Source organism: Daktulosphaira vitifoliae, unplaced genomic scaffold (genome assembly GCF_025091365.1).
Source record: "Daktulosphaira vitifoliae isolate Bord-2020 unplaced genomic scaffold, ASM2509136v1 Scaffold_3, whole genome shotgun sequence".
Taxonomy (NCBI): domain Eukaryota; kingdom Metazoa; phylum Arthropoda; class Insecta; order Hemiptera; family Phylloxeridae; genus Daktulosphaira; species Daktulosphaira vitifoliae.
Window position 1 is genome coordinate 29865830 of NW_026099574.1, and position 24892 is coordinate 29890721.

Below are 24892 nucleotides of genomic sequence, written 5' to 3' on the forward strand. Positions count from 1 at the left end.
AATTTGTATTAATCGTCATGATCAACATTTTAATCATATAGAAGTTGAAATATTTAACCATGGTATTAGTTAAAAGCCGTTTATTTTGTAAACAACTCTAACAATGATAAGAATAACCGACTGATTAAATTTTACAAAGTGTGATTATAAAATCGGTTTATTATATTTTAAGTTAATTTTGATAGAGTTTGTGGAGTTTTTTTTTTGAGCCATGGAACTTATTAATAGTTATGTAGTGGCTAGCCGATTAGTTTTACAAGCAGATTCTACAGATCCAGTAAGCTGGCAAGAATTACATACACTGTTACTTTACCTACATGATAACTTATTATGTCAAGTATGTGAAAAGTTAATTGATGATTCTTATTCTCATCCTAAAGGACTGATATGTAAATCATGTGCTAAAAATCTTAAAATTGAACAACCAACTTGGTCAATCATTCAGTTTTACAAGAAATTATGTTCTTATATTCATAAATCGCCTTTATTTAATGCAATGTGCATAAGGATTGAAGATAATTGTCTTGTAGAACTAATAATTAAAGTATTAGGTTTACCAAAAACCACCAATCATAATGGATGGATTTCTAATGAAAATTTTGAAGGATTAGAAAAACACATTAATAATGATCTACATTTACCATCTGATGTTCAATTATCTGTTGATGATTCAAGAAAAAATGGGATTTTAAATTTACAAATATTATCAGATGTTCGAACAAAAAATGATAGGATTCAAGTTCAACAAATACAAAATATTATACCAAAAAAAAAGGTTTTTTTTTATTTATTTATTATATAATATAAATTATAATATTTTATAAATATTTTTTCAAATAATTAGTCACTTATTCTTTTTTTTTTTTTAGAAGACTACTCGGCGTTGGGGTTGTCGCTGTGGTAATGCAACAACTACACCTGGAAAATTAACCTGTTTTGGTCAACGCTGTCCTTGTTATATTGAGCAAAAGTCATGTGATATGTGCAAGTGTCGAGGGTGTAGAAATCCTCGCCCTAAACCAACAAATGATGATAATAAAGAAGTTGATAAAATACGTCGAAAGCCTGTAACATTAGAGCTGGTATCATCTTTAAAGCCTTCACATATTAAAAGCAAAACGGTATTCAAACTTTTATAATAGTAAAGTATTTAAAAAGAAAAAAAACTAATAAATATTATATTTTTTTGTTTTAGACTTACACAATGAGTGAAATATTACAATTTCCAACACATAGTAAACATTTTGAACAAGATACTGAAGTAACTTTAGGTCGTGTCAACTCAATTTTTCATTCTCCTTAGTGAGCTGTTAAGCTGTTAATTGAGAATGTATATCATTTTTTAAAATCAAATGGATTAATAAACCTAAGTTACATTTTAAAGTATTCCACAAAATTTACCTTTTAGTTAATTAGGAAAAATTAATTAATTTTTTTGTGTAACTATAAAATTAATATAATCATCATAATACACTTGCTATATTTAGTATTTTAAATCCTATTTATATTTATATAATTTTTTTTTATTGTATAATGTATACAAAGATAAAAACTGCAAATTATAAACAAGTCCTGAGAAATTTAAAGATAATTGCATGTACTATTTAATGTTACCTCTCTCAATTCTAATATATGAAAAGGTTTATGAATGTATTAATCTGCTTTAAAGAATATTTCATTTATACCATTAAATATATAGATAATTTATCTGTGTATTCAAATATATATACAGGTACAAATTTAGGTTGACTAGAGATCTTTAAACTCCTTGAAATTTTCCATAGCTTGATTTTAGATAGATTTTTTTTTAATGTATGTGCACTTATATAACAACTCATACAATTTTATTTTTAGAGAGGCTATGTCAAATTTTGAGAAGTTCTAAAGTCTCTAGGCCCTCACGACTTTACTTGCAAATAAATTTATATTTTATTAATATTAAAAAAATAACTATACCTACTTTGACAAAACAACTTCATGGAATAAAACTTGTACGTAATTTTATATTACATTGTAAATAAAATCTAGACATTTTATTTTAAAAATTAATAAAAAAAATTGTTATTAAGTGAATTATTTTAAAATATGTATTTATGTTTTATTAGTATATTATATGATATTATTGTAAATTGATAAACTATTATTGTTAACTAGTCATTAGGAATAAATTATATGTATTAAATTATTATTATTTTTAATTAATTAATTTTAGCTTGAATGTTTTAGCCAAAACATTGGAGTATTAATTTTTACCCAAATTACTCAAGATTTCATTCTAAAGAAAATATATGTATATATATGCATATTATATCTAGATTTTTTTTAATAATTTAAATCTAAAATACTGTTATTCATTATTTAAGATTTTAGATCATGAACCAAAAATTAATTATTCACATTCCTGTATATACTGGAAGAGATTTCTGTTTTTTTATATGCAAATATAAAATAACTTTTTGAAATTTATTTTGAATGTTTTCTAATTTCTAATATCATAGTGATTTTGTAGCATTTTGATGTGACTGGATATACTACTTAAATACTTTAAAATATATTTGACATATATATTTTTGGTAATTATAATTACCTTTAATAGGAGGAAGAATTTCAAATTGGCCAAGTTCCATTAAATTTTGTCAGTCACTTCAAAATTAAAAAAAATAGATTTTCATTATATAAAACAGAATATTTTTATTATTATACCTATTTATAAATTTATCAGGAAAAAATACAATATATTTTATAAAATGCTTATACCATTTTTAATACATTTTACAGAGCAATTCATTTATAATTAATCAAAAAATGTAAATAATATTGAGAATTTTTCTTTCTTATAAATACATGTTGAACTCATTAAGAAAATAACTTGGATTTATATTTTGATAATAATTCACATTTTAAAATATAAACTAAAGGTGAGACACAGGTGTTGTTATTTTTATTATTATGCATTTCTCTCCCATACAAGTACAAATATTCTTATTAACCATTTTCTTGAATATATCATTATCTATTAAATAAGCACATAATGAACCTACAGATCCGAGTGCATGGGCACATTTATAATAAATCACTCCACACTCAAAATTATTATTGGACAATTATATAACTATTGTTTTATATATGCATGTAATAAAATCTGATAGTATAAAAAATTCGTGCTTATACTATACAGAAAATTAATTAGTTTTTGAAAAACAAATTTTTAATATTTTATACAGAATTTTTAATATATAAATTCATTAGAAAACTACATTATTTTTATAAAATGTTTTCAGAAATTGAATAAAACAAAAAATTATTATAGCTTTTTAAAATAAAGCTTAATTTACTACAAAATATACAACTAACCCTTTGAAGTCCCACAGACAATTAACATCTTCTAAATAAGTAATGGCAATTGGATTGAGAAGAAATATTTATGAATAAGAAATATTAAAACAAAAATGTATTATGCAAGCATAAGTTTTGGCAGTTTATTTTTTATGAACTGCGAGCCTTTTCTAATATTATATACACAAAAGTTCATTTGAAATTAGGATTTAAGATATTGGTTTTACAGTTAGATACACTTAAACTATACTTAATTAAAATTGGGGTAATAAACATCACAATTTAATTATTAATTAATATTTTTTGGTTTCTTAAATTATTTATTGTACAAATGTTAATGCCAGTACATTAATTTTAACATAAATAAATTTAAACAATATTAAAAATGTTTAATTTTTTTTGAATAAATTCATAATTTTTTTACTAAGTAAAAACATATAAAATTAATAATTGTGTTTTATTATGGTACATTAAAAAGCAGTATATCAATTATAACATAACTTTATAACTAAAAATAACCCCAGTAATCACAGTCGCTTTAAAGGAAAAAGTTAGTTTGTATAAACATAAGTATCCTATAAATATTATATTTGTATATAAAATATACATACACATATTTATTAAAAGTATTGTATTACACAAAACAAAAAGATAAAAAACAGTTTAAATGTGAGATAATAACTCTTGACATATTTTAATGAAGTACCATATTGCTAATTTTTACAATTGTAATTATGAGCTTGCTGTCATTTCTGTAGGAGTTCTACATAGTAAATTTCGAACGAAGCCTCTGTAAAAATTAATAAATATTAATATTTAAATCATTTAAATGAATAACTGTTAAAAATGTTTAAAAATGATTCATGTTTGAATGAGCATTTGTAATTGACATTAAAAACAAATAGTAGTAAAATTATGTTTATCAAAAAAATTTTAAAAAAGTTATCATGTCTTAGATAGACATGTTGAATTTTTCATTAAATAGGTTTATGATTTATAAATTTAATTGTGAATAATAATGAATACTAACATTTATTTTCAAACCTCTAAACAAGGGATATTTTATTATAATACATCAATGATAGAATTACGCAAATTAATAATTGTTATCAATTTTAACTTAGCCATACATCAAACACTTGTAGTTAACATAAAAAAATATTTCTAAAATTTTATAATATTATATATTATATTATATCTATAAATCTTAAAAAATATTATTATTTGTAATCCCAAAACTTATTTTAAATATAGTCCTATAGTGTAAAAATTGATTTAAAAAAAGGTAAAAAATGTTATGTAAATCATAAATTATGAGTTGTCAGTTAGATTTGTTCCACCTTATATACTAGTATAGTTTTTACACATTAGTTTCACTAATGTGTATTTAAAATGTGTACTTTGCCTGCACTGCATACCTATTATATTTATCAAAATGCTTGAAACTTAATAATTACTTGTCTTAAAACTTCTATGCATCATCAATACTTTTTTTAAAAAAATCCTAAAAGATGGCTATTTTGAAATTTTGAAAAAGTTATAAAATATAATAATTTAACTTCTTTTTATTACAGACAAATAAAAAATATGTATTTAACATAGAGAAAATCCAAGAAAATAAAAATTGTTTAAAAAAATATTTCAGTGAAATTATAATAAGTCTTAGAAGAATTAATAGTTAGATCTGTTCCACTCAGTATACATATACACAGAATGTCTAAAACCTGACTGACAACACATAACTTTTGATACAATTATAATTTAGATAAAATTTATTTTTTTAACAATTTTTGCATTCTTAAACTACATTTAAAACATATTTTATTAAAAAGGCAATAATTATTTTTAAAAAAATGTTCAACAAAATTATAATTGTAACAAAAGTTATAAGCATTATTAGTTATGTCTGAGATCATACGTACATATATTTTTTTACATTTAATATTTATTAATAGCTATTAGCCCGTATTAAAAATTAAATTAAAGCTAAATTAAAATATAGCTTAATAATATCAAGCTTTATAAACATAAGCAAATAATAAATAATATATAATTACAGTTTAAATTTACAATATTGTTATATATATATGGACAAATACAAATAGATTTTTAAAATTCACAACATTTACCTGAGTAAAAAGTTTTGACGTCCATCTGATACAGATGGATTGATTATGCTAACAGTATTACCAAACCGCACTTCATTTGTAGTAGGACGCGATTTTGTAGTTGAGGTTGACATATCAATGTCTTCAGTATTACCAAGAACTCGTCGCATTAAACCAGCAGTTAATTCTTCTAATGAACTTAAAGATAGGTTGTGAGGTTGATGTGAATGTGACTGTGACTGTGTTTCTTCAATACCATCAGTCGAAGTTTTCTGACCAGATCGCATTGACTCTGTCTCACTAGTATCAACTCTAAAAAAAAATTAAAATAGAAAAAAAATTTGAAGTTAAATTCAAAAAATTTTATTTAAATATTTAATAGTTAGATTTGCATAATTTTAATATTTATAAATAGACTATATAGTCTACAATAGGATTATTTATTATTTATTAAAATACCATATTTTGATTCATATATAACATATGGAAAGCATTGTCCCTTTATTAGTTTATTCTTAAGTATTTTTAAGTATTTAATAGATATTAATATAAAAATTTACATGAATAACTTCATTATTTATTAGTAAAAGTATGAAAATTTCAATTTTATGTATTTATAAAGAAAACCACAAATTATTGTAATTTTTAAGAGTTTCAGCAACCAAATTAAAAAAAAAGTTGATTAATAAGAGGAACAACATTTGACTTTACTAAAAAAGAATCTTAACTTTTTTATTTAATTCATAAAAATTACAAAATTGTCTTCAATAATATCAATAATAAATTAATAATAAAACTTTAAAAAAAAATACATAAAGATAAAAAATTATTAATTACTTTTGGGCTAATAAACTTCCAGCTAAAGCAACAGTACTTGCTGATTCTCTATCGGCATCTCTACCAAGAACAGTTTCACCATCCCAATCATTCCAAAAAGATGGTTCACCAATTGAAGGGTTGCCAATTTCAGCTCCATGACTTATGGTATCACCATCTATTGAATAATAGATTATTTTATAACAAAATTAATAAACTTAAATTAATAAAAAATATTGAAGTTAACAATTATTTAAACCCACCTGCACTAGTAAAATAATCTGCATTCACGTTTTTGAGTGTATTGTGATCTTCATCAAAATCAAAATGTACTCCACTGGCTGATGTTGTGACACCACAACCACCAGAACGACATAATGAAACTGGTACAACACCATATACATAGAATAATAGTATTGGTACACCAATTCCAACAGCAAGACTAGCCATAACTGGAGCAGCAACTAACTAAAATTTAGAAAAATGAATTATTAAAAAATAAATTTATCATATTATTATTATTCTACCTATACAGAATAAATATAAATGTTATTTTTAACAATAAAATTATATATCAAAACAAATTTTTTTTATTACAAATTTTTTACCTTTCATCAAAATTTTCAAATAATATTGTAATTTATTATTATTATTAAATTTAATTACGTGCAGAACAAGTGCAGGAAAACAAATTTTAAAAAGTTGGACTACTTGAGAAAAATTTCGAATTTAACTTTGATCTTGGCATAGTTCAACTACAATTTTAATTAATTTCCTAGTCAGATGTAGCTTAATTGTACACAACATACAACAAATCCTGATGCAACAAGTTTTTTATTATCTGTAGGGTAATTATTTCAAATATTTTTTTTGTTAATTACTACCAATAATTTTTTTATATTTAAAAACATGTGATACATGTGTAAATCATTTGGAGTTCAGTATACGATGTCCTATTAGATTACTAAAAAGAACTACTCGTTCAGTGAAGGATCTTATAATCTTAACTCCTAATAGCTTTAGGACGACCCAGGCTCATAGTCAAAAATATATTGAGAGGAGATTTTATTTTTGCCGATTGAATATTTTTTTTTTAATTGTGCAACTTTTTTATAATAATTTTTTTTCACACCCTCAAGACGATGCCAGAGCGTGCAGTCCAAAATTTTTGCGACACTTGATGACTTGAATTTTTTATTCAATCCATTTTTAGTACATATTATTGTTATCATATATGAATTATTTGGTTAGATTATTAAATTTTTAATTTAAATAATTACCTTTTTGTTTTGATATTATGTTTGTTATTTTAATATATTATGTTTAGTTTATTAAGTGTACAGATAATTCCTGTCGAAATTAAATTTCTTTTAATTATATTTATAATACAAAATTTGTCGTTTTATGTAATCAAATTTATTGTTATATAGGTATTCTGTTTGAACTTTATAATCAGATTACTGTTTTAATGTACTTTTATTGCTTTGAATTTTTTTTTTTTTTATTGTCCATTCAGAGTTTATATTAGGATACGATTTTGCATTTGCGAATATCACTATATTTTGTATATTTTATCAAGGAATGTTATATATAAATTTTAGGACGGTTATATAAGTGTATAAATTTATAAATGCATTATCAAAATAGTACAGTATTAATAATCTTATTTATCTCATATATGATGTATTAGTCTATGAGTTTATCGTAAAAATTGGAATCTATCTATGACAACAATGTTGTCACAAACGTCAGATCACAGTAACAAATATTCTTATCAAAATTGAATTTTTACATAGTCCCAGGAATAATAACCCGCCGAATTTTTTCGTAATTATTCTATAATATTAATAATACATTTATTTTAAGTAGAATATTAACAATTATTATGTATACCCATATCCCCCTTATAGTTAAGGGTGATATGGTCGATTGCCCTCTTTGAACCAGGGTTATCAATATTTTTTTAGACGACTTCTAAGAAATATGAACCTAATAACCTTTTTTTTTTGATCATTGTTTTGATTTTTAACAAAAAAATTCTATAGTATGTTTAACAAAGTAAAAAAAATGAAATACCCTCCTAAAATAATTTCTGAATAAGCCCAGGGGAATATCTCAGTAACAAACATCAACCTTATACCAAATACATTTTACTATTTTCCCTTTTTGAATTTTCCTGATTTTAATGAGTAAATTTTCAATATATTTTTATTACGCTGATTTCGATGTAATATTTTTCCTGCAAAACACTTATTGTATCCGTCGTAGCCGAGTCTCCTACTGGAATCAGTGGCCTACTTACGAGGCTTATGCGACGAAGGCGCGTGAGGCTCGTAGGGCCCCATGTCTGGGGCGGAGTCCCAGCTAGGCGAAGCTTAGTGTGTTAATATTAATGGAAATTGAAATCTTGGTCTTAATTTCTATTATATTATATCTGATCCTGAATAATTTCCGTTATCAATATCAGAAAGTAAAAAATTAAGGTTATTCAAATTTTATTTATTTTGTTTTCACCATGAAAACTTAATTATTTCTTTATTTACTATCAATTATTTATAATATGATAAAAAGGTAATATAATTTTAAAATGAACTATGAACAGCCTTGAGTACATCAGCATATTTCTGAATGTTGAAGTTTTTCTTTAAATTACGCCACGGTACTCTAGTTTACTGGTATTGATGGGTCACGCAGATGACGTACACGGAGCAAGAACCAAAACGATAAAAAATGTGGCTGTAAAGTAAATGCGAGGGAGTTGTGCAGAGAAGGCAACAAAGGACACAGTATAGAAGAAAAGCGGGCGATACATCGAAGGGGGAGTACTGTTGGCCTCTGTGCGTTTTCCACGAGAGTGCGGGGAGTGATCGGAGGAAAAGCAGAGGCAGGGGATGCGGGTCGTCGACTCACGCATCCGATTTACCTACATCGCTGCCGCCACGGCGCAGTAACGTACGAGAATAGTAGACCAAAGTCGGGCGCATAGTCAGACGCCGTGCGACCGCAGTTCAGCATGTCGTCTGCCGCTGACCAGATCTCGCAAAAGGAACAACGACAGCCACTGCCAGCCGATCCGGACTGGCTGTCGGGCGTGATAAGTCGACTGATCGACAAACCGCAGAACGCGGTCACAGTCATCACTGATGAGACTTGTACCACGCCCGCCGTAGCCGATCCTCACAACGTGCTCAGTTCCATAGTAGCCGTTCACATCGTCTACAGCGTTGAAGGTTTTCAGGGTACACAATCACTGGACGTGGTTATCAAGAGCTTACCGCAAGAGCCTTATTCTAGAGCGTTTGTACTAGAAGCTCAGTTCGACTACAGAGAAGTGCACTTTTATAACACGGTATGTGGGCTCATCTCCTATCGCACGATAAATTTTAAATCGATTCAACGTTATCAAAAAGCGAGTCTAACAATATAACAAAAAAGAATTACATTTTAATAAAAACGAGGTTATCATTGTTCTCCTTTTTTACCTACGCTCGGCTTTGGTTAAAGTAGAAGTTATGGTTTTTTATAACGATGTGATCACCAAGCGTAATTAGTAGACCTTGAAGCCGAGACTACTGTAACACTATCACATAGACTATTCATAGTGTTGATGTTTTAAATAATTACATACAAATTTTAACTGTAAACGGTTGAATTTTAAGACACGGAGACAATAGAATACGCCAGCAACCCTGGCTAATTTATTTCATTCAATTTTTTTAGATAATTTTCTATCGACCCAACCCAACCGTACCACAATAATATCTAATAAAATACAACACCTCGATTGATTTATAAATAGAAATAGTAATAATTGAAGTAAACTATTAGAAAAGTATGTTATATTTAATAATAATTAAATAATAATTCGCATTGGAAGGTCAATCACAGCTATTAGGCATATAAGAATGTAATATTTTTCCTTAACGTTAAAAATACATTAACAACAAGTATTTTATGTATTAAACAAGTGATGCTACACAAACTAGAGAATCACTCTCAATAAAATTTATAATTTAATAATCTGGTTATGATATGCATTCCCGGAAGTCCAATAAAACATTTATTGTAAATACGTTTGACAATTGTAATACTGACCTATTACAATGATAAATGTAAAAAATGTCAAATTATAGTTTCTATTAACTTCCTTATTTTTCAAAAAAAAAAAATAAATAAACTGAATTAACTGCTAATAATGGTTACCTTGTGTAGTACATAATTTATTTATAATACAGTTATTTATTATTTGGTAATAAAAAAAAACATCTAACATTATTTATTAGTTTATACGTAACCACCATTTAATATAGACACAATTTTAATAATAATTTAGAAAGTTAAGATATAACGACATGCTTGTATACCAATAAAACATGTTACACAACACGATGTAATATAAAAGTTTAAGGAAGTAATATCAATATATTTAAATATATCAAACAAAATTTGTAATTGATGAAAATATAATCCTATAATTTAATGCACAGAAATATGTTATATTGAACTATATTTTTATTTTATTTTCAGGTGCTAACTGAATTAAAAGACCTAGAAGAAAATACACTTCAACTAAACGACCGGACCACGATGGGTGACATGCCAATAGCTAAATGCTACTTTGCCGGTATGAACGCCAACGGTCGTGATGAATCTATGCTAGTACTAGAGGACCTATCTAAACGGGGCTTTACGGCAGCCGACTTTACCACGGGACTGACATTTAAAGAAGCAAAACTTGCCTTACGCTCCATAGCCCGTATTCACGCGACTTCGTTGGCGTTAAAGCTTAAACACGGACCATTAACAGAACGCTGGCCGTTCTTGTTTCAGACTTGCCGAGCAACGTTATCGTACCAGGCATTGGTAGAACGAGGCATGCCACAACTTCACGTCTTCCTGCGGTCCAAGGGTTCACAATACGACGGACTGATTAATACACTAAGATCTATATGTCGCGTCACAAAACAGATCATTGGAACGTTGATGATACCTAAAGAACCGATAGGTCTCATGACACATACGGATTTTTGGTGTAATAACTTAATGTTTGGCAAACAAGACCAATGCGTTATAATAGACTGGCAAATGATATCCTACAGCAGGCCCACTAACGACGTAGCTCTTTTATTGGTTAGTAGCTTGTCAACAGAAACGAGAAGACAACATTCGAGTGAATTAGTAGATTGTTATTGGGAGACATTTACAAACCATGCCAACAAACTTGGAGTGGATATAGAGGGCCAACTAGAATATAGTCGAAATACTTTAGATGAAGACATGAGAGAATCTAAACTGTTGGCTGTATTATTGTGTATAGGTTCAGTAGACGTCGCTTTGGGTAATAAAGACACCGAACAGAGATTACTGGATTTATTGACCGACTTGCAGGATGAAGGAGTTTTTAGCAGACATTTAACAGAAATTTCGGCTTAGATTTTCTTAATAAAATGTATTTTTAACTATGAATTATCTTGAAAATTATAGAGCTTCATAAATTAGATAAAACATATTTGTTACTTTTTAAGTATTTATTGTAACATTACACAGTTAATATTAATTGTGTAAATTATATTATCCAATCAAATCTAAGACACCAGTGCAATATTAATAGACTTCTTTATAAAATAAGTACAATGTTACTAGATTATAAAAAATTTTAACTAACAACATTTTTTTACATTTATTATCTCCAATAACAAAAGATAAAAAAAAGGTTTTTCTTGATTTATCATATAAGTGTAGTGCTCTAAAGAACATAGAAAATTTTATGATTAAAATTTTTTGGAAATTCATATTCTTTTATTTAACTAATTAAAATTGATTATGTAATGGTGCTGTCCATGCCATGTAATGTGATTTTATTTATTAATAAATATATAAATGTTAACACATTGAGTATTTGTTATCCTTGTATCAAGTCAACTAATTTATTTTCAATAATAAAATTATTGTTATATATGAAAAAGTTTTAAATAAAATTTAGAAAATCTATTTTATTTGAAATTTGTATATATTATTTAATTATACCAGATATTACAAAATTGTAGTTAATTTTTACTAACTACACTAATTTTACAAATTGTTCTCCTTTTATTTAATTACTTATAATGAGTCCTCCTTTAAATTTATTAAATTAAAGCATAATACACTAAATAAATAGATTTCAAAAAATTGTTGAGAATCAAGTTTTTTTTTTTTAATTTAGTAAAAGAAGATAAAAACTTACTGCAGCTAATACGCCTCCAACAATTGCAAAATTACGTTTCAGTCTACTTGAAAGTTTATATCGAGTATACATTTTACGTCCAGTCCAAACAGGAACACCTGAAATCAATAACAACAATATTTAACATAACACACAATAATTTTTTATAATTAAACACTGACAAACCTATAATTATAGCAGGTATTGCAATTCCAGCTATCAAACCAATGCCAGCTGGAGCACCAATTAAAGTACCTAATTGCCATAACAGCTTTTTTTTGCGAGACCATGGCTTTTTACCCCAAAAAGTACAACCAGATGGGCTGAAAATTATGATCATCATAATTTATATTATACATAATTGTTACTTTTTGTGATTCATCCAGGGTTTGAATGAAAATTGTTTTTTTCATTTAACATTTTTATTATTTAATTATTTACAAATTTTTTCTTTTAACATTACTATTCTTTTATGTTTAACGTTAAAATATTTTTAATCTATAATTTACTACCATAAGCAGTGATTTAAATAAGCAATTAATTATTTTTTCCTTAGATAAATTTTTTTTTATGCAACATTTAAAAATAATTCATTTTTGTTTTAATAAGAATTATTTTATATTATAGGTAGTATGATGATTGACAATATTTTATGTTCATTGATATCACATATTTTTGGATTTTTAATTATATTTGACAACAATTTTTGTTTTAAATATTATAAATTATATGTTAATTATTACGTTTTCTTGCCCTGGATTCATCTACTCATTTGATTAAAAATAATTTTACCTCAAGTAGTGTAAATCACTAACTACTTTCATACATAACCAACAAAACTCAGCACCACAAACGGCACAAGTCATATGGTTACATGAACCATCATCCATTTTAACAATTAGTACTTGACAACGAGGACATGGCTTAATATCTTCTCCTAAAATCATATTAAATTAAACATTAATAATTTAACCAAAAACACAATTTAGGTGATTAATTTAATGATTAATAATACTTTTAATAATTCTGAGGTATAATAATAGTGTTAAAGGTTTAGCACACAAAAGAAGTAATTACAAATAAAAATATAAATAAAAAATTTTCTAAGATCTCAAATGTTATATTGTCATAGAAGATAATTTTAGTTCAATATTTTAAAATATTCTAAAATTTTTGGAACGTAATTTCACTAATAATGTACAAAAAGCTTTGTTCTCTGTTTTTTCTACACCCTAATTTGATTTGGAAAAAATGAAACTTATCACTTTTGTATCCTACATCATCAGTATATATAATGCAATAGAAGTAAAAAAAATATCAACTAAATTTCATAACTACTAGAAAAACATACGTGATTGAGAATCAATACTAAAAGCTATGGAAGAAGTTCTCATATTAGATGAGCGCTTTGCTCTTGCTGAATCACAGGTTTGATTAGGATGCCAAGCGGCTTTACAATGGTAACAAAAATATGAATCGCAACCAGGGCGTTCACATTTTATCTTTGGACAGCTAGCACAACCAGAAGCTATTACTGCGTAACTAAAAAAGTAATAATTATTAGTAAAATAAAATTATTACAATAAAATATACCAAATATTATTATATATATTTTAATTAGTACTTAATAGATATATTTAAAATATTTTATTTTGTTATATATTTTTTTTAATTTTTGGAAAAAAAATAACTTTTATTCACACATAGATAAAATATTTAGTTTAAAGTATTCATATATATTTCATGTGAATTTTATTCATTCATATACCTGCAATCAGGAGATGGGCAATATCTAGTATCAGGATCAACAGCCAAAACTCGCCGAACCATAAAGTCTTCATATTTATCATAAAGTGCTTGATTATTTAGAACACTTTGAATATCTATATTATAATAATTTTTTAGCAATTAACTATTGAATATTCAGCAATTTTTAAAAAGGAATACATTTTAAAGTCCACACATAAATTTATCATCCAAGATATATTATAAGATATAGTATATACTATTAAAAATACTATAAATTTATTCTATTAATTAAGTGTAAAATAGGAATTTGAAGAAACCAAATTGTATTAATTTAGTGCAATTTTTATTTTTTGTTTTTTTTTTCAAGATTAACATTTAATTTTTAAGACAAATAATAAAAGGGCATTTAAGATAAAAATAATGTATGTTTAATTTCTATCACATAACCTAATTTGTTATCATAATGTATAGATATAATATTTAATTATATATGTGTAATGTTTATCATGCCAGATAATTTAATATTAAAATGAAATAAATATTCACATTCATTGATAGTATACAATTATGAAATAAAAAACATGCATATACTAATCTTAGGTCAGAATATTAGAAATATCGACTTGAAAGGTTGTTTAAAAATAATAATAATAGCAACATAAGCTGTTAAATATGAAGTTATTTTTTGAAGTAATAATACAAGGTTAACAAACTTAATTATTCGTAAAAAATGTCAAATTTTTGTATGCAATATACATCTAACACACAAATAAAAAAGATTACCATTTGGATGCATAGCTTCTAAACATTCGGGACAAGTGATATTAACACGAGATTCGCATATTTCTATACGCAAATATTGTTGAAAACAATCAAAACAGGATCGATGATTACACGTTGACAATTTTGCAAATTTAGTTTCATCGAATTTAACTAGACACAAAGGACACTCCAGCAAGCCGTCAGCGGGCGTCGTTCCATTCTGAAAAAGTAATTAATAATTATGGTTACAAAAAATGTTAAGAACAAAGCTAATAATATTTTAAATGTAATGGGAACATGTGGTACAAAAAAAGTTAAGCAGATATTCAAATCGCTGAAGGTGCTAATATTAATGTTAGATCTTTTGTTATTTTTATTTTTTTGTCAATATTCATATCATTATAATAGACAGAGCAAAACAAATCAAGATGATACGAGGCCTTGATTATCAAGGTTTATCTCTATAGTACAACTACATGTATTTTTGGCATATTAATCAAGTTATATTATTATAGAAATACATGGTTAAGTGTCTAAATGATCTTGTTATAAAAATCAATACTTGATTTCCGCGATAAAATAAATATTTTCTGTACAATCAAACCAAAACAACCATCCATAACACAATACATTTCGAAAGTAATATAATTAATTTAACAATAATCCTGTTGTTTTAGGTTAATCGTTAATATTTAGAACAGCCTTCATTTATTATCAATTCTCGAATAATTTTTCTTTTTTTTAAATCTGATCAATTGTGAGTACCAAAGATCAAGGTTAGTGCATTAAAATTAAAAGTAAATGCTTAACAAAATCATTGCTTGGTAATTTTGTCATAGAATTTTGAATCTAAATGTTTTATTAAAAGTAAAATATAACTAAATAAAGTTATTCCAAAAATTACGAAGTTCATAGCGTGTATCAATAATACATAGAGACCAATTTTATTTAAATCGATCATAATATTTAACTTAAAAAAAGGTTGATTTTTAGCATGATTCAAGAGTTGTTAATAAAACACATTCAAATAAAAATCATTTCATATTTATAATTAGTATTTTGTGTAATTCAACACATCGTATAAAATAAAATAAAATTTTAGTTATACACAAAACTATTAATATGAAAGTATTACTAATAATACGCTCAATTTAATTTTCCTTAAATTTTTTCTTAGTAAGGCGTTCCTAAACGAGAACTCAATTAGTATTTGTTCTTTAATACGTCAAATCAATACAATCAGTGAAAAGCGAAAATAATAATGATTTTGAACATTTTTTAAGAAAATATAGGTAGAAATACAATATGTAATATACAACTATTCGTTTAAAAACTTTACGTCCAATAGAAAAAATGATTTATAACAAAAACTGTATTAACGCATATTAATTGTTTTTTATATAAACTTAGTACGTATACTTTTACTTGAGCGACGAATGCAAAAATAAATAAATATCGACTTACCTTAACGACAATTGAATTTTGGGAAGTTTTTTTTGGATCTACATAGTTTTGACCACCAAAACCTAGAGGCGCTTTTTCAAAGTCAGTGACGTCTGCTACGCTAGGTCCTCCTAAACAACATTATAGTTATTGTAATAGTATTCACATAATAAAAACAAGTTCCAAATATATATATATATAAATAAGTGGAAGGTTACGTTTATTTAAAAATAATGAAATCATAAACATAAACAAACCCGCTCAAAAAACAATAACATATTTATTACGTTAAAACAAACAATAATAATTGCTGGACTATTTAATGTAGGTTTGTCAATATCATATCACTCTTATTTAACAATTGATGGACGAATTCTCGTAACACGACACACTGTCAATATTAAATATTACTATCTAGTTTTAAATAACGTTCTGTAGTTCAATATGACGTTGTACATTGTCAGTAACATTGTCATTTTAAGTGTTTATATTTGAATTTTATGCATTAAATAAAATGAAACTAGGAATTCAACTCAAAATAAAATTTTAGTAACCGAGTATCTTTTAAATATTTAACAACCAAAAATCATTTAAAAGCAAAGTGACCCAGACTGTGTCTCCTCGATTAAATCTATCTAAGGTCTTAATAATAAGATGAAAAAAAGTTACCTGCGATAATAGTTCGTCGTTTGCCATTCTGTGAGCTCCCTAAATGCCTCGCCAAAAATGCGTTTGAGTACAAAAACCTCCGAAGCGAAAATCTGGCCGTCCGCTTTTTACGAGTCGGTGCAGCCGAGCTAGTACTTGCTTCCGGTAAATCCTGCAAAGATTTGGATATCATGCCGTGTCTTCTGTTGCTGCCTACCATACAAAACGCGAAAAAAGAAAAAATTAATGATTTAAACAGTTGTACAAGATCATTACATATTTCTTTCTAATTAACGCTATGATTGGCATGGTGTAATAATACTACACTAATGCTTCGCGCACAGAAACGATACTGAATAAGATGAACATAATCCGCCACTAACTACTCAAGTGAGTAGTGAAAGTTGGCGTTTACCTTGACCAATAAAAATATTTTACCAGTATCGCAAATTTGGAATATATATCCATTATTAAAAATCTGCTGATAAATATGCCATTGAGGACAATGTCGCCAACTACTATTAATACAATTACCGATTTGAAAATAAGTACAATATTTTGAAGATAAATGTAAATGATTAACATCGGGTTATTGACATTGATGTTGTATGTGTAGTAATTTTTTACGTATAATAATTAAACTGGTTTTTAAAAATATTTTCAAATTTTATTTATTTAAATAAAACAAATTTTGGTTGCTTTAGATGAATTAATTAGTTAGATAATAACTGTGTATTTTTTAAATAAAACACATAGGTAATTTTTAGAGAAGTATGTGATACAAAAAGTATTATCTCCCAATTTAAATTATATTGGCTTTTACACTAATAGTGTACACGTCACACGTCTGTTATTGGTACAAAAAGCTAATAAATCAATGTGATTATTCAAAATAATATTTTTATTACATTATCAGTGTTTATGTGACAGAAACTCCTAAACGTATCTTATTATTCAAATATATGAACGCGCCGATAACTAATTTGTTATCAATAAGAAGTAAAGTTGAAATTTATTTTAGTAGATAATAAAATTTTCCCAAAAATTAAATCAAATGATAATCTTTACTTGCAAGAAATAAAAATAAAACATAAACATAACGAGTGAGATAATCTTGTTATATACACATCATAATATCCCAATGAATACGTAAGAATAACTTTCATTCATACATAAAATAAGAAGAAAGTCAACAAATACCTGTTTTTTAATATATGCGCGTATGTTGCGTGATAGGAAGTATATCACAAAAATTTTATATTTCAAACAAAATTGTAAATAGCTTCTTACAAATTTCATATAAATATAAATATATGTTATGATATTTTTACTAAAATATGACGTAAAATTACGAGAGCATCAAGTGTCATTAAAACCAACTATAAAGAATACTGACAATAGTCAATAAATTAAAGATAAAATGCAATCATTAATTTTTTAACTAATTTTAATCGTTATTTAGTAAATATCCGATTACATTAATGATTACGTTGACACCTAAATCAAAAATTAAAATTACTTTGATGATCATCCGAAACAAGGGAATATTAACATCCATTTTTTCACTAAAAACAAATATTAGTTAAACAGAAGAAATCATAAAAAATTAATGTGACCGGTTAAATACAGATTTTGAGATCTATCGGATGATTATATAATTTAATCAACATTCACATAGAATAAATCGCATTTGAAATATCAAACGGATCAAATTGTAAAAAATAATATTATTCAATTTACACAATTAGGCATTAACGCAGTAAAAATTTTACTAAAATACCATGAAATTTGCATTTTTAAGCTCATATTAGATCAAAATTTTATCAATTATTTTGTAATATAGAGTAAAAAGATAAGGATATTAAGTTATGACATAGATTTAGAAAACTATTATTAAAAACAGATATTAATTTTGAAATTAAACTTGATTTAACAACGTTCTATCGATTATAATGATTACTCGACAATTTTATTTGCTATAATAATAAAAATTGGTTAAGATTAATTGTTAGTTTAAATATTATACGTAATGAACTTATGACTCGTATTAAACTTAAAGAATCAGTTATTATACAATGACCACTATTAATTCTAGTTCTATTGCTCTTGCAAGCATAACAGAAGGTGAACATTCTATTCTATCCGCTAATAATACCAGTACCTTTCTTTCCTAAGGCACTTTAACAAACCATAAGTGGCATTCATACCAATTTTTAAATGACAAGCTAATTTTAATGGATATTATTGTAACTGAAATCAATATAGTAAAAAACTATATATATATATATATATATCTGTATGACAATTACGAAGTATTATTTAAAGAAATATTTAAACAAGTAAATACTGAAAACAAATTTCTTACTATTTTTCTTGTAATATAAATCAATTTATGTAAAATAAAATATTTCACATAAAAAGACAAATTAACAAAGAAAACGATATATTATTACATTTTTTTTATGTAATCGATTTGACAAATAATTAAATTAATTTATTAAAAAATATTAATGAAAGCTGTTTCATATTTGTAAAAATTATTATTAAAGTAATACATATTTTTAAAGTACCAACTGTGATGGTCATTTGCATCTGTTATTTTAGCTTTATCAATCAAATCATACATTTTTAAGAAGTTAAAAAATTAATTTAAAAATTAAACAATTATTAATTAGAATTGTTTAAGAATGAGTACTTTAAGTTCAACACATTAAACAATAATATCATAACAAGTTAGTCAATTTAATTTTTTCAATAATGTAATGGATAATCTAAATATAAATCAATAATAGAACTAATTTCCAAATGAACAAAAAAGACATTTTTTAAGTAAGAGAAATTGTAAAATTCGTATTTTTATAAATGATGATTCATGTAATCATGGATTATGATTCATATTTTAGTCTTTCCTTTATATAAGCATTGAAAAAATCTTTCAGAAAAGCTTTAAATTACAATAAAAATCTAAAAATCAAATTTATACAGTCCTCAACAACTACTATAGTTAAAGTAATACTTTAAATCCAAAAATATCTTAACAAAAAAATTAACAATAAATACTTATTGTTACTCATACTTCAAAAACCTCTAAATTTTCTGTTATTGAAATATACAATCGAAATTCTTTTGTTTAAGTGTTAGAACTAGTTTACATATAATCTGTTATTTAAATTAAACAATTCGTTAGTAATTTTTAATTTTATAACAGACTTGAATCAATATTTTGCAATAGATTTTACTATATTCTTTAAATAATACTAAAGTATTCAATTTTTGTAAACTTTACGAATTTATTCACTTTGACGGTTGATTTCTTAGAGTAGAACAACTATGGGAATAATTTTTTTTATAGTATATTTCAAGTTTTAATTTGATATAGATTAAACATTAATTATTTTTAGAAGTTGAGTTTAAAAAAATGTTTTATATGCATAGATTGAACTCTTTTAAACCTTCTTGTACAACAAAAAGTTTTTCATTGAATTATCATAAAAAGTTACCTTTAGAACTTAATTCAATCCAATGAAACATTTTTAAAGTCGGACTAGTCCAACTTTTGGGTTACACAAATAAATTTTGTTATTCCGATGCAATCTATAAAAAAATTTAGTAGGTTCAAACTTGTTTGGACCTATATTCACTATTTAAAAAAAAAACCCAATAGCCCGACCAAATAGAAATATTTTGGTCCAATCCAAATGCCCCAAAGTTGGTTTGGATTTAACCTCTGCAGGACTCTAGAAAATAGCTTCTGCTATATTAATTAGTTATTAATTTTGCCATTAATTTATTAAGAAACTAAGGAGATATAATGATAAATATCAATAAACAAATGAATAATTATTTTACTTAATAGATATATTTTAAAGTAATAATAATAAATAAATTGTATTTCAAATAGAATCATTCATTGATAAGACTCAAGCTGATTGATACATTTTTTTTAATTTCAAATTAAAAAAAATTATAATGAACAAAAATATTAACTGTATAGGCCATTAAAGTCCGTGAGCCTTGGGGATTAACCTTAAATCCATACCTGCGTTTTTATCACAAAAAAAAATATGTTTGACTAACAAATTAATCTAAATTTTCCATAGATAAATAAAAACCCAATGAAATATTATAGTTTTATTTTTAAATGAGAATAGTCAGGTCAGAATAGAGAAGTCTATTATAAGTCTATTAGATAAATATTATAACAAATTAAATTTAACACAACAAATTTTAAGTTACTATGTATGTTTTTAGAAAATGGAATCCAATATAAAATAATTCATTATTACTACACATTAATAAAAAAACAATAAGATTTAAGGAAATTCCAAACATTCATTAAGTATTACTAACCTTATCATAGTGCTAAAACTATTTTTTATAATATTTTAATTAAAAATTTTAATATAAACCTTAACTCCCTACCTTTTAGGGTTAGAATTAAAATGTTACTAGAGGGGATGCAAAAAATGTATAGACAAAAAAATCAAATAAGGGTCATGTGCCCATTGCATTCTCCCTTTATAAGGATATAACTCATTATCTCATTACTCAATTTAATTAATAGACTATTGGCTAAAAAGGGTTTTTTTTAAAAATCAAATAACATTAAGTATAATTATTATATTACAATAATTGTAATATACATTAAAATAATAATAATTATTATATAAATTAATAATATATTAAAAATCTTCTTCTTCTTCTTTGCCTTAATCCCAACTACTTGGGGTTGGTCACCCTTATCCTAAGCTTCCACTCGACACGATCTCCCACATCAGCTGTCTTCAAATTGCATTCAATAGCATCCCTCCATCTCTTTTTTGGTTTTCCTCTACTTCTTCTTCCTTGAACATTCATTTCTATAACTGTTCTTATAGCTTCCGATTCTTCTCTCTTCATAACATAACAAAACCATCTAAGTCTATTTTATCTTATTTTATCCACGATTGACACTATACCTGTACTCCCTCTTATAGACTCGTTCTTTGTTCTACCTTTTCTAGTTACTCCATTCATCCATCTAAGCATTCTCATCTCTGCTACACTCATTCTCTGCTCTACTCTCTTATCAACTGCCCAACACTCTGAACCATACATCATAGCTGGCCTTATTACATTCTTGTAGAATTTACCTTTCAGCCTCATTGGAATTCTTTTATCGCATAAGATGCCAGACGTTTCTCTCCACTTCAACAACCCGCACTTAATTTTGTGTCTTACATCCTCATCAATACCACCACTTTTTTGCACAACTAACCCTAAATACTTAAAACTCTCCAATCACGTCCTAGCCTACTAATCACTGACCTCCTCATTTTAACTACCTCGTGTTCTCCTTTGTCAAACTCGTACTCTATATACTAATATATTAAAAACAAAAAACAAAAAGAATTACATATTTTAATTCATTATTTTTCTAATAAAATTACCTGGGAAATTTAATATAAAAAGAAAAGAAATTAATAACACTAACAAAAATTTTCCAATAGATATAATTGAAAATCAACCCCTCAATGATTTATAAGAGTAGTTAAACCAACACTTTTAAGTGTGCTAAGATTTTAGTACTTCAGTGAGCACTCTTAGATGGCTTATATTCCATACTAATTTTTCTTTAAAAAGATATTAGCATACAAATGATCAATCTTTTATGATAAAAAAGTAACTTAATTACAATAAAAGTTATTTATTTTTCATTTATATGTTAAATATAAAATTACTTGAATTAAATCACTTATATCAGTATTAATTTTAAAGAAACTTCACCCAAGAATCACAACATTTTTAACTGACAAGCTACCATAAAAACTTTTTGCAACCACTTGACAATACTTTTTATATTATAATGGATTAGATTGTTAATGGAGGGATACATGCCATTGTTCTCTTTCTAAAAAGTCATTTTTTTACTAGCTTCATTTATTTAAATTTTAAAATAAAAATATAAGAGTGAAATTAATGCAATTATATGTATAATTTAATTTATAAACATAATTAAATTTAATATTACTATCGAAGTCTTGATTATTATATTTACATTGATTTATGGGAAAATTGCTAGACAAAACCCTTATTTAGGAAAAAGGACATAAAAAATACCTTAATTTAACACAATAAGGAGGAGGTAAGACATTTTTATTTATCTTTTAACCATACTATAAAATTATAAATAGAATTCTGGGACAAACAATGTTTTTCCATTGTACTTATTTTTTAAGTCAATAAAAGTAAACAGTTTTCTATCAAATATGGGTTTTTAACTATACAAAATAAAAAATTTTATACACGTAGTGTAATAAAACTACAAAAAAAAAAATTGTTAAGATTAAAATTTTAATCAATTTTTTATTAAGTTTATTTAAATAATGAAAAGAAACTTCTTTACTACCAGTGAATGGAGTTTCAAGAATCATTTTAATTTATTTGTACATTGAAGAAATCCGGTTCAGTGATCAAGTTATACATAATACTAACCAGCCAAAATAAATCTTGTGAGGGATTTTTTTAGCGATGTAACAAGATTGTAAAACATGTTTTTTTAAATACATTGAATTTTTTTAAGTGCAGACAATGCATTTATAACAATATTCTAAATTGAAAACATTAGTATAATTAATTGTGACAATTTGGACTTGTTTGATTACTAAACATTTTAGAATAACAAGTTTTAAATAGTTAGGCTTGGGCAAGACTTTCTTTCTTGGGAGTTTAGGGGCATTGGCCCCCTACACAAGAGTCAGTGACCAAAGCCGGCAGGCATAGGTGACCATTTATTGTTATGACAATAAAATGTACATTTATGAAAGCATGTTGTAGGTTATATATTAAATAACTTAATTACTATGTAACTTAGACAAGTTTTTTTTTTTTTAACTTAACCAAAACAAACTTTATTTATTGAAAACAATTTTTTTGTGACACTGGCAATCATAAAAAATAATTGCAAAAATAATTTAATTATACTAGATTTGTTCCAAATTTTGAAACACTTTGGATACTCAAATATATATTATATATCTTTCAAGAGTACTAACTTGTTAATTTAAAATAAGTTCATTAATTCCTTACTTTTTAGAACAATCACTAAATATTTCAAAAAAATTAATAAAAGAAAAATTAATTTTTTTAGATTGAAAAAAAAAATTTTTTTTTATTAAATTAAATATGCACTATAGTCAAACAATGTTGGATTTTTGAGAAGTCTTATTTCATTTGATATGAAAAGTTATTTTTTGATAGTTTATCAAACTATTTTAAGAAAATAACCATTATAAGTTAACTTACCAGCATTCATAGACATGGACATAAATTCAATCAATCTATCCTCTTAATATACCAACTTATGTAGTGGTTCTACTTTAATATTTCAAAAAATGATATCTGATTTAGAAAATTTTAAGAACACAATTTAATGAATATGAAATAAAAGTAATTTACTAAAAAATTAAATAACGGACGTTTATTAAAATTATGAACGTCAAAATTTAGAAACAATATTGAACTTAAAAACATAAGTTATTTTAATTATCAATTCAAAAATAATAGTAATGAAAAATGGACCACCATAATTCTTTAAGAACTATTATTATAATAATTAAGTTTAATGTTGATGATATTTACAAGATTTCACATACACAACTAATAACTACAGACTACAACTGTAATTCATGTAATCGTCTAATCTAAATTTATGAAGTTAATGACATGACTAGAATAGATAAACACGAAGAAAAACAAATAACTTTTTCGACTTTCTAAAAAATATATATGCATTAAGCAATGGTTTAACGGGAGCTGGGTAGGAGAGAATGATTGCGATTGGCTA

At 25.3% G+C, this 24892-nt stretch overlaps 3 protein-coding genes across 3 annotated transcripts; 2 read left to right on the forward strand and 1 right to left on the reverse strand.

The window, feature by feature from the left end:
* Positions 1-125: 125 nt before the first annotated feature.
* Positions 126-2163, forward strand: LOC126902719 (uncharacterized). Its single transcript, XM_050680288.1, has 3 exons — positions 126-775; positions 870-1121; positions 1196-2163. Exons 1-3 carry the CDS (start codon positions 212-214, stop codon positions 1301-1303), a joined length of 924 nt encoding a protein of 307 aa, XP_050536245.1. The 5' UTR covers positions 126-211; the 3' UTR covers positions 1304-2163.
* Positions 2164-3452: 1289 nt separating this feature from the next.
* Positions 3453-24794, reverse strand: LOC126902714 (E3 ubiquitin-protein ligase RNF19A-like). Its single transcript, XM_050680284.1, has 13 exons — positions 24352-24794; positions 17089-17280; positions 16441-16550; positions 14998-15196; positions 14234-14348; positions 13817-14007; positions 13258-13402; positions 12652-12788; positions 12487-12584; positions 6524-6728; positions 6282-6438; positions 5466-5756; positions 3453-4126 (listed from the first exon to the last, which is right to left on the reverse strand). Exons 1-13 carry the CDS (start codon positions 24371-24373, stop codon positions 4069-4071), a joined length of 1920 nt encoding a protein of 639 aa, XP_050536241.1. The 5' UTR covers positions 24374-24794; the 3' UTR covers positions 3453-4068.
* LOC126902717 (uncharacterized) lies at positions 9228-12204 on the forward strand. Its single transcript, XM_050680286.1, has 2 exons — positions 9228-9609; positions 10788-12204. The coding sequence occupies exons 1-2, from the start codon at positions 9274-9276 to the stop codon at positions 11691-11693; spliced, it is 1242 nt and encodes a 413-aa protein (XP_050536243.1). The 5' UTR covers positions 9228-9273; the 3' UTR covers positions 11694-12204.
* Positions 24795-24892: the final 98 nt, after the last annotated feature.

What these genes read in the sequence shown, in the direction of transcription:
- LOC126902717 (XM_050680286.1), top strand. Translation starts at nt 9,274, where the DNA reads ATGTCGTCTGCCGCTGACCAGATCTCGCAAAAGGAACAACGACAGCCA. An exon ending in AAGTGCACTTTTATAACACG is followed by an intron (nt 9,610 to 10,787) that starts GTATGTGGGCTC and finishes TTTTATTTTCAG; the next exon opens with GTGCTAACTGAATTAAAAGA.
- LOC126902714 (XM_050680284.1), bottom strand. Translation starts at nt 24,373, where the DNA reads ATGTCCATGTCTATGAATGCTG. An exon ending in AGAAGCTATGCATCCAAATG is followed by an intron (nt 14,349 to 14,997) that starts GTAATCTTTTTT and finishes ATTATAATATAG; the next exon opens with ATATTCAAAGTGTTCTAAAT. An exon ending in TGCCCATCTCCTGATTGCAG is followed by an intron (nt 14,008 to 14,233) that starts GTATATGAATGA and finishes TTACTTTTTTAG; the next exon opens with TTACGCAGTAATAGCTTCTG.
- LOC126902719 (XM_050680288.1), top strand. Translation starts at nt 212, where the DNA reads ATGGAACTTATTAATAGTTATGTAGTGGCTAGCCGATTAGTTTTACAA. An exon ending in ATATTATACCAAAAAAAAAG is followed by an intron (nt 776 to 869) that starts GTTTTTTTTTAT and finishes TTTTTTTTTTAG; the next exon opens with AAGACTACTCGGCGTTGGGG. An exon ending in CACATATTAAAAGCAAAACG is followed by an intron (nt 1,122 to 1,195) that starts GTATTCAAACTT and finishes TTTTTGTTTTAG; the next exon opens with ACTTACACAATGAGTGAAAT.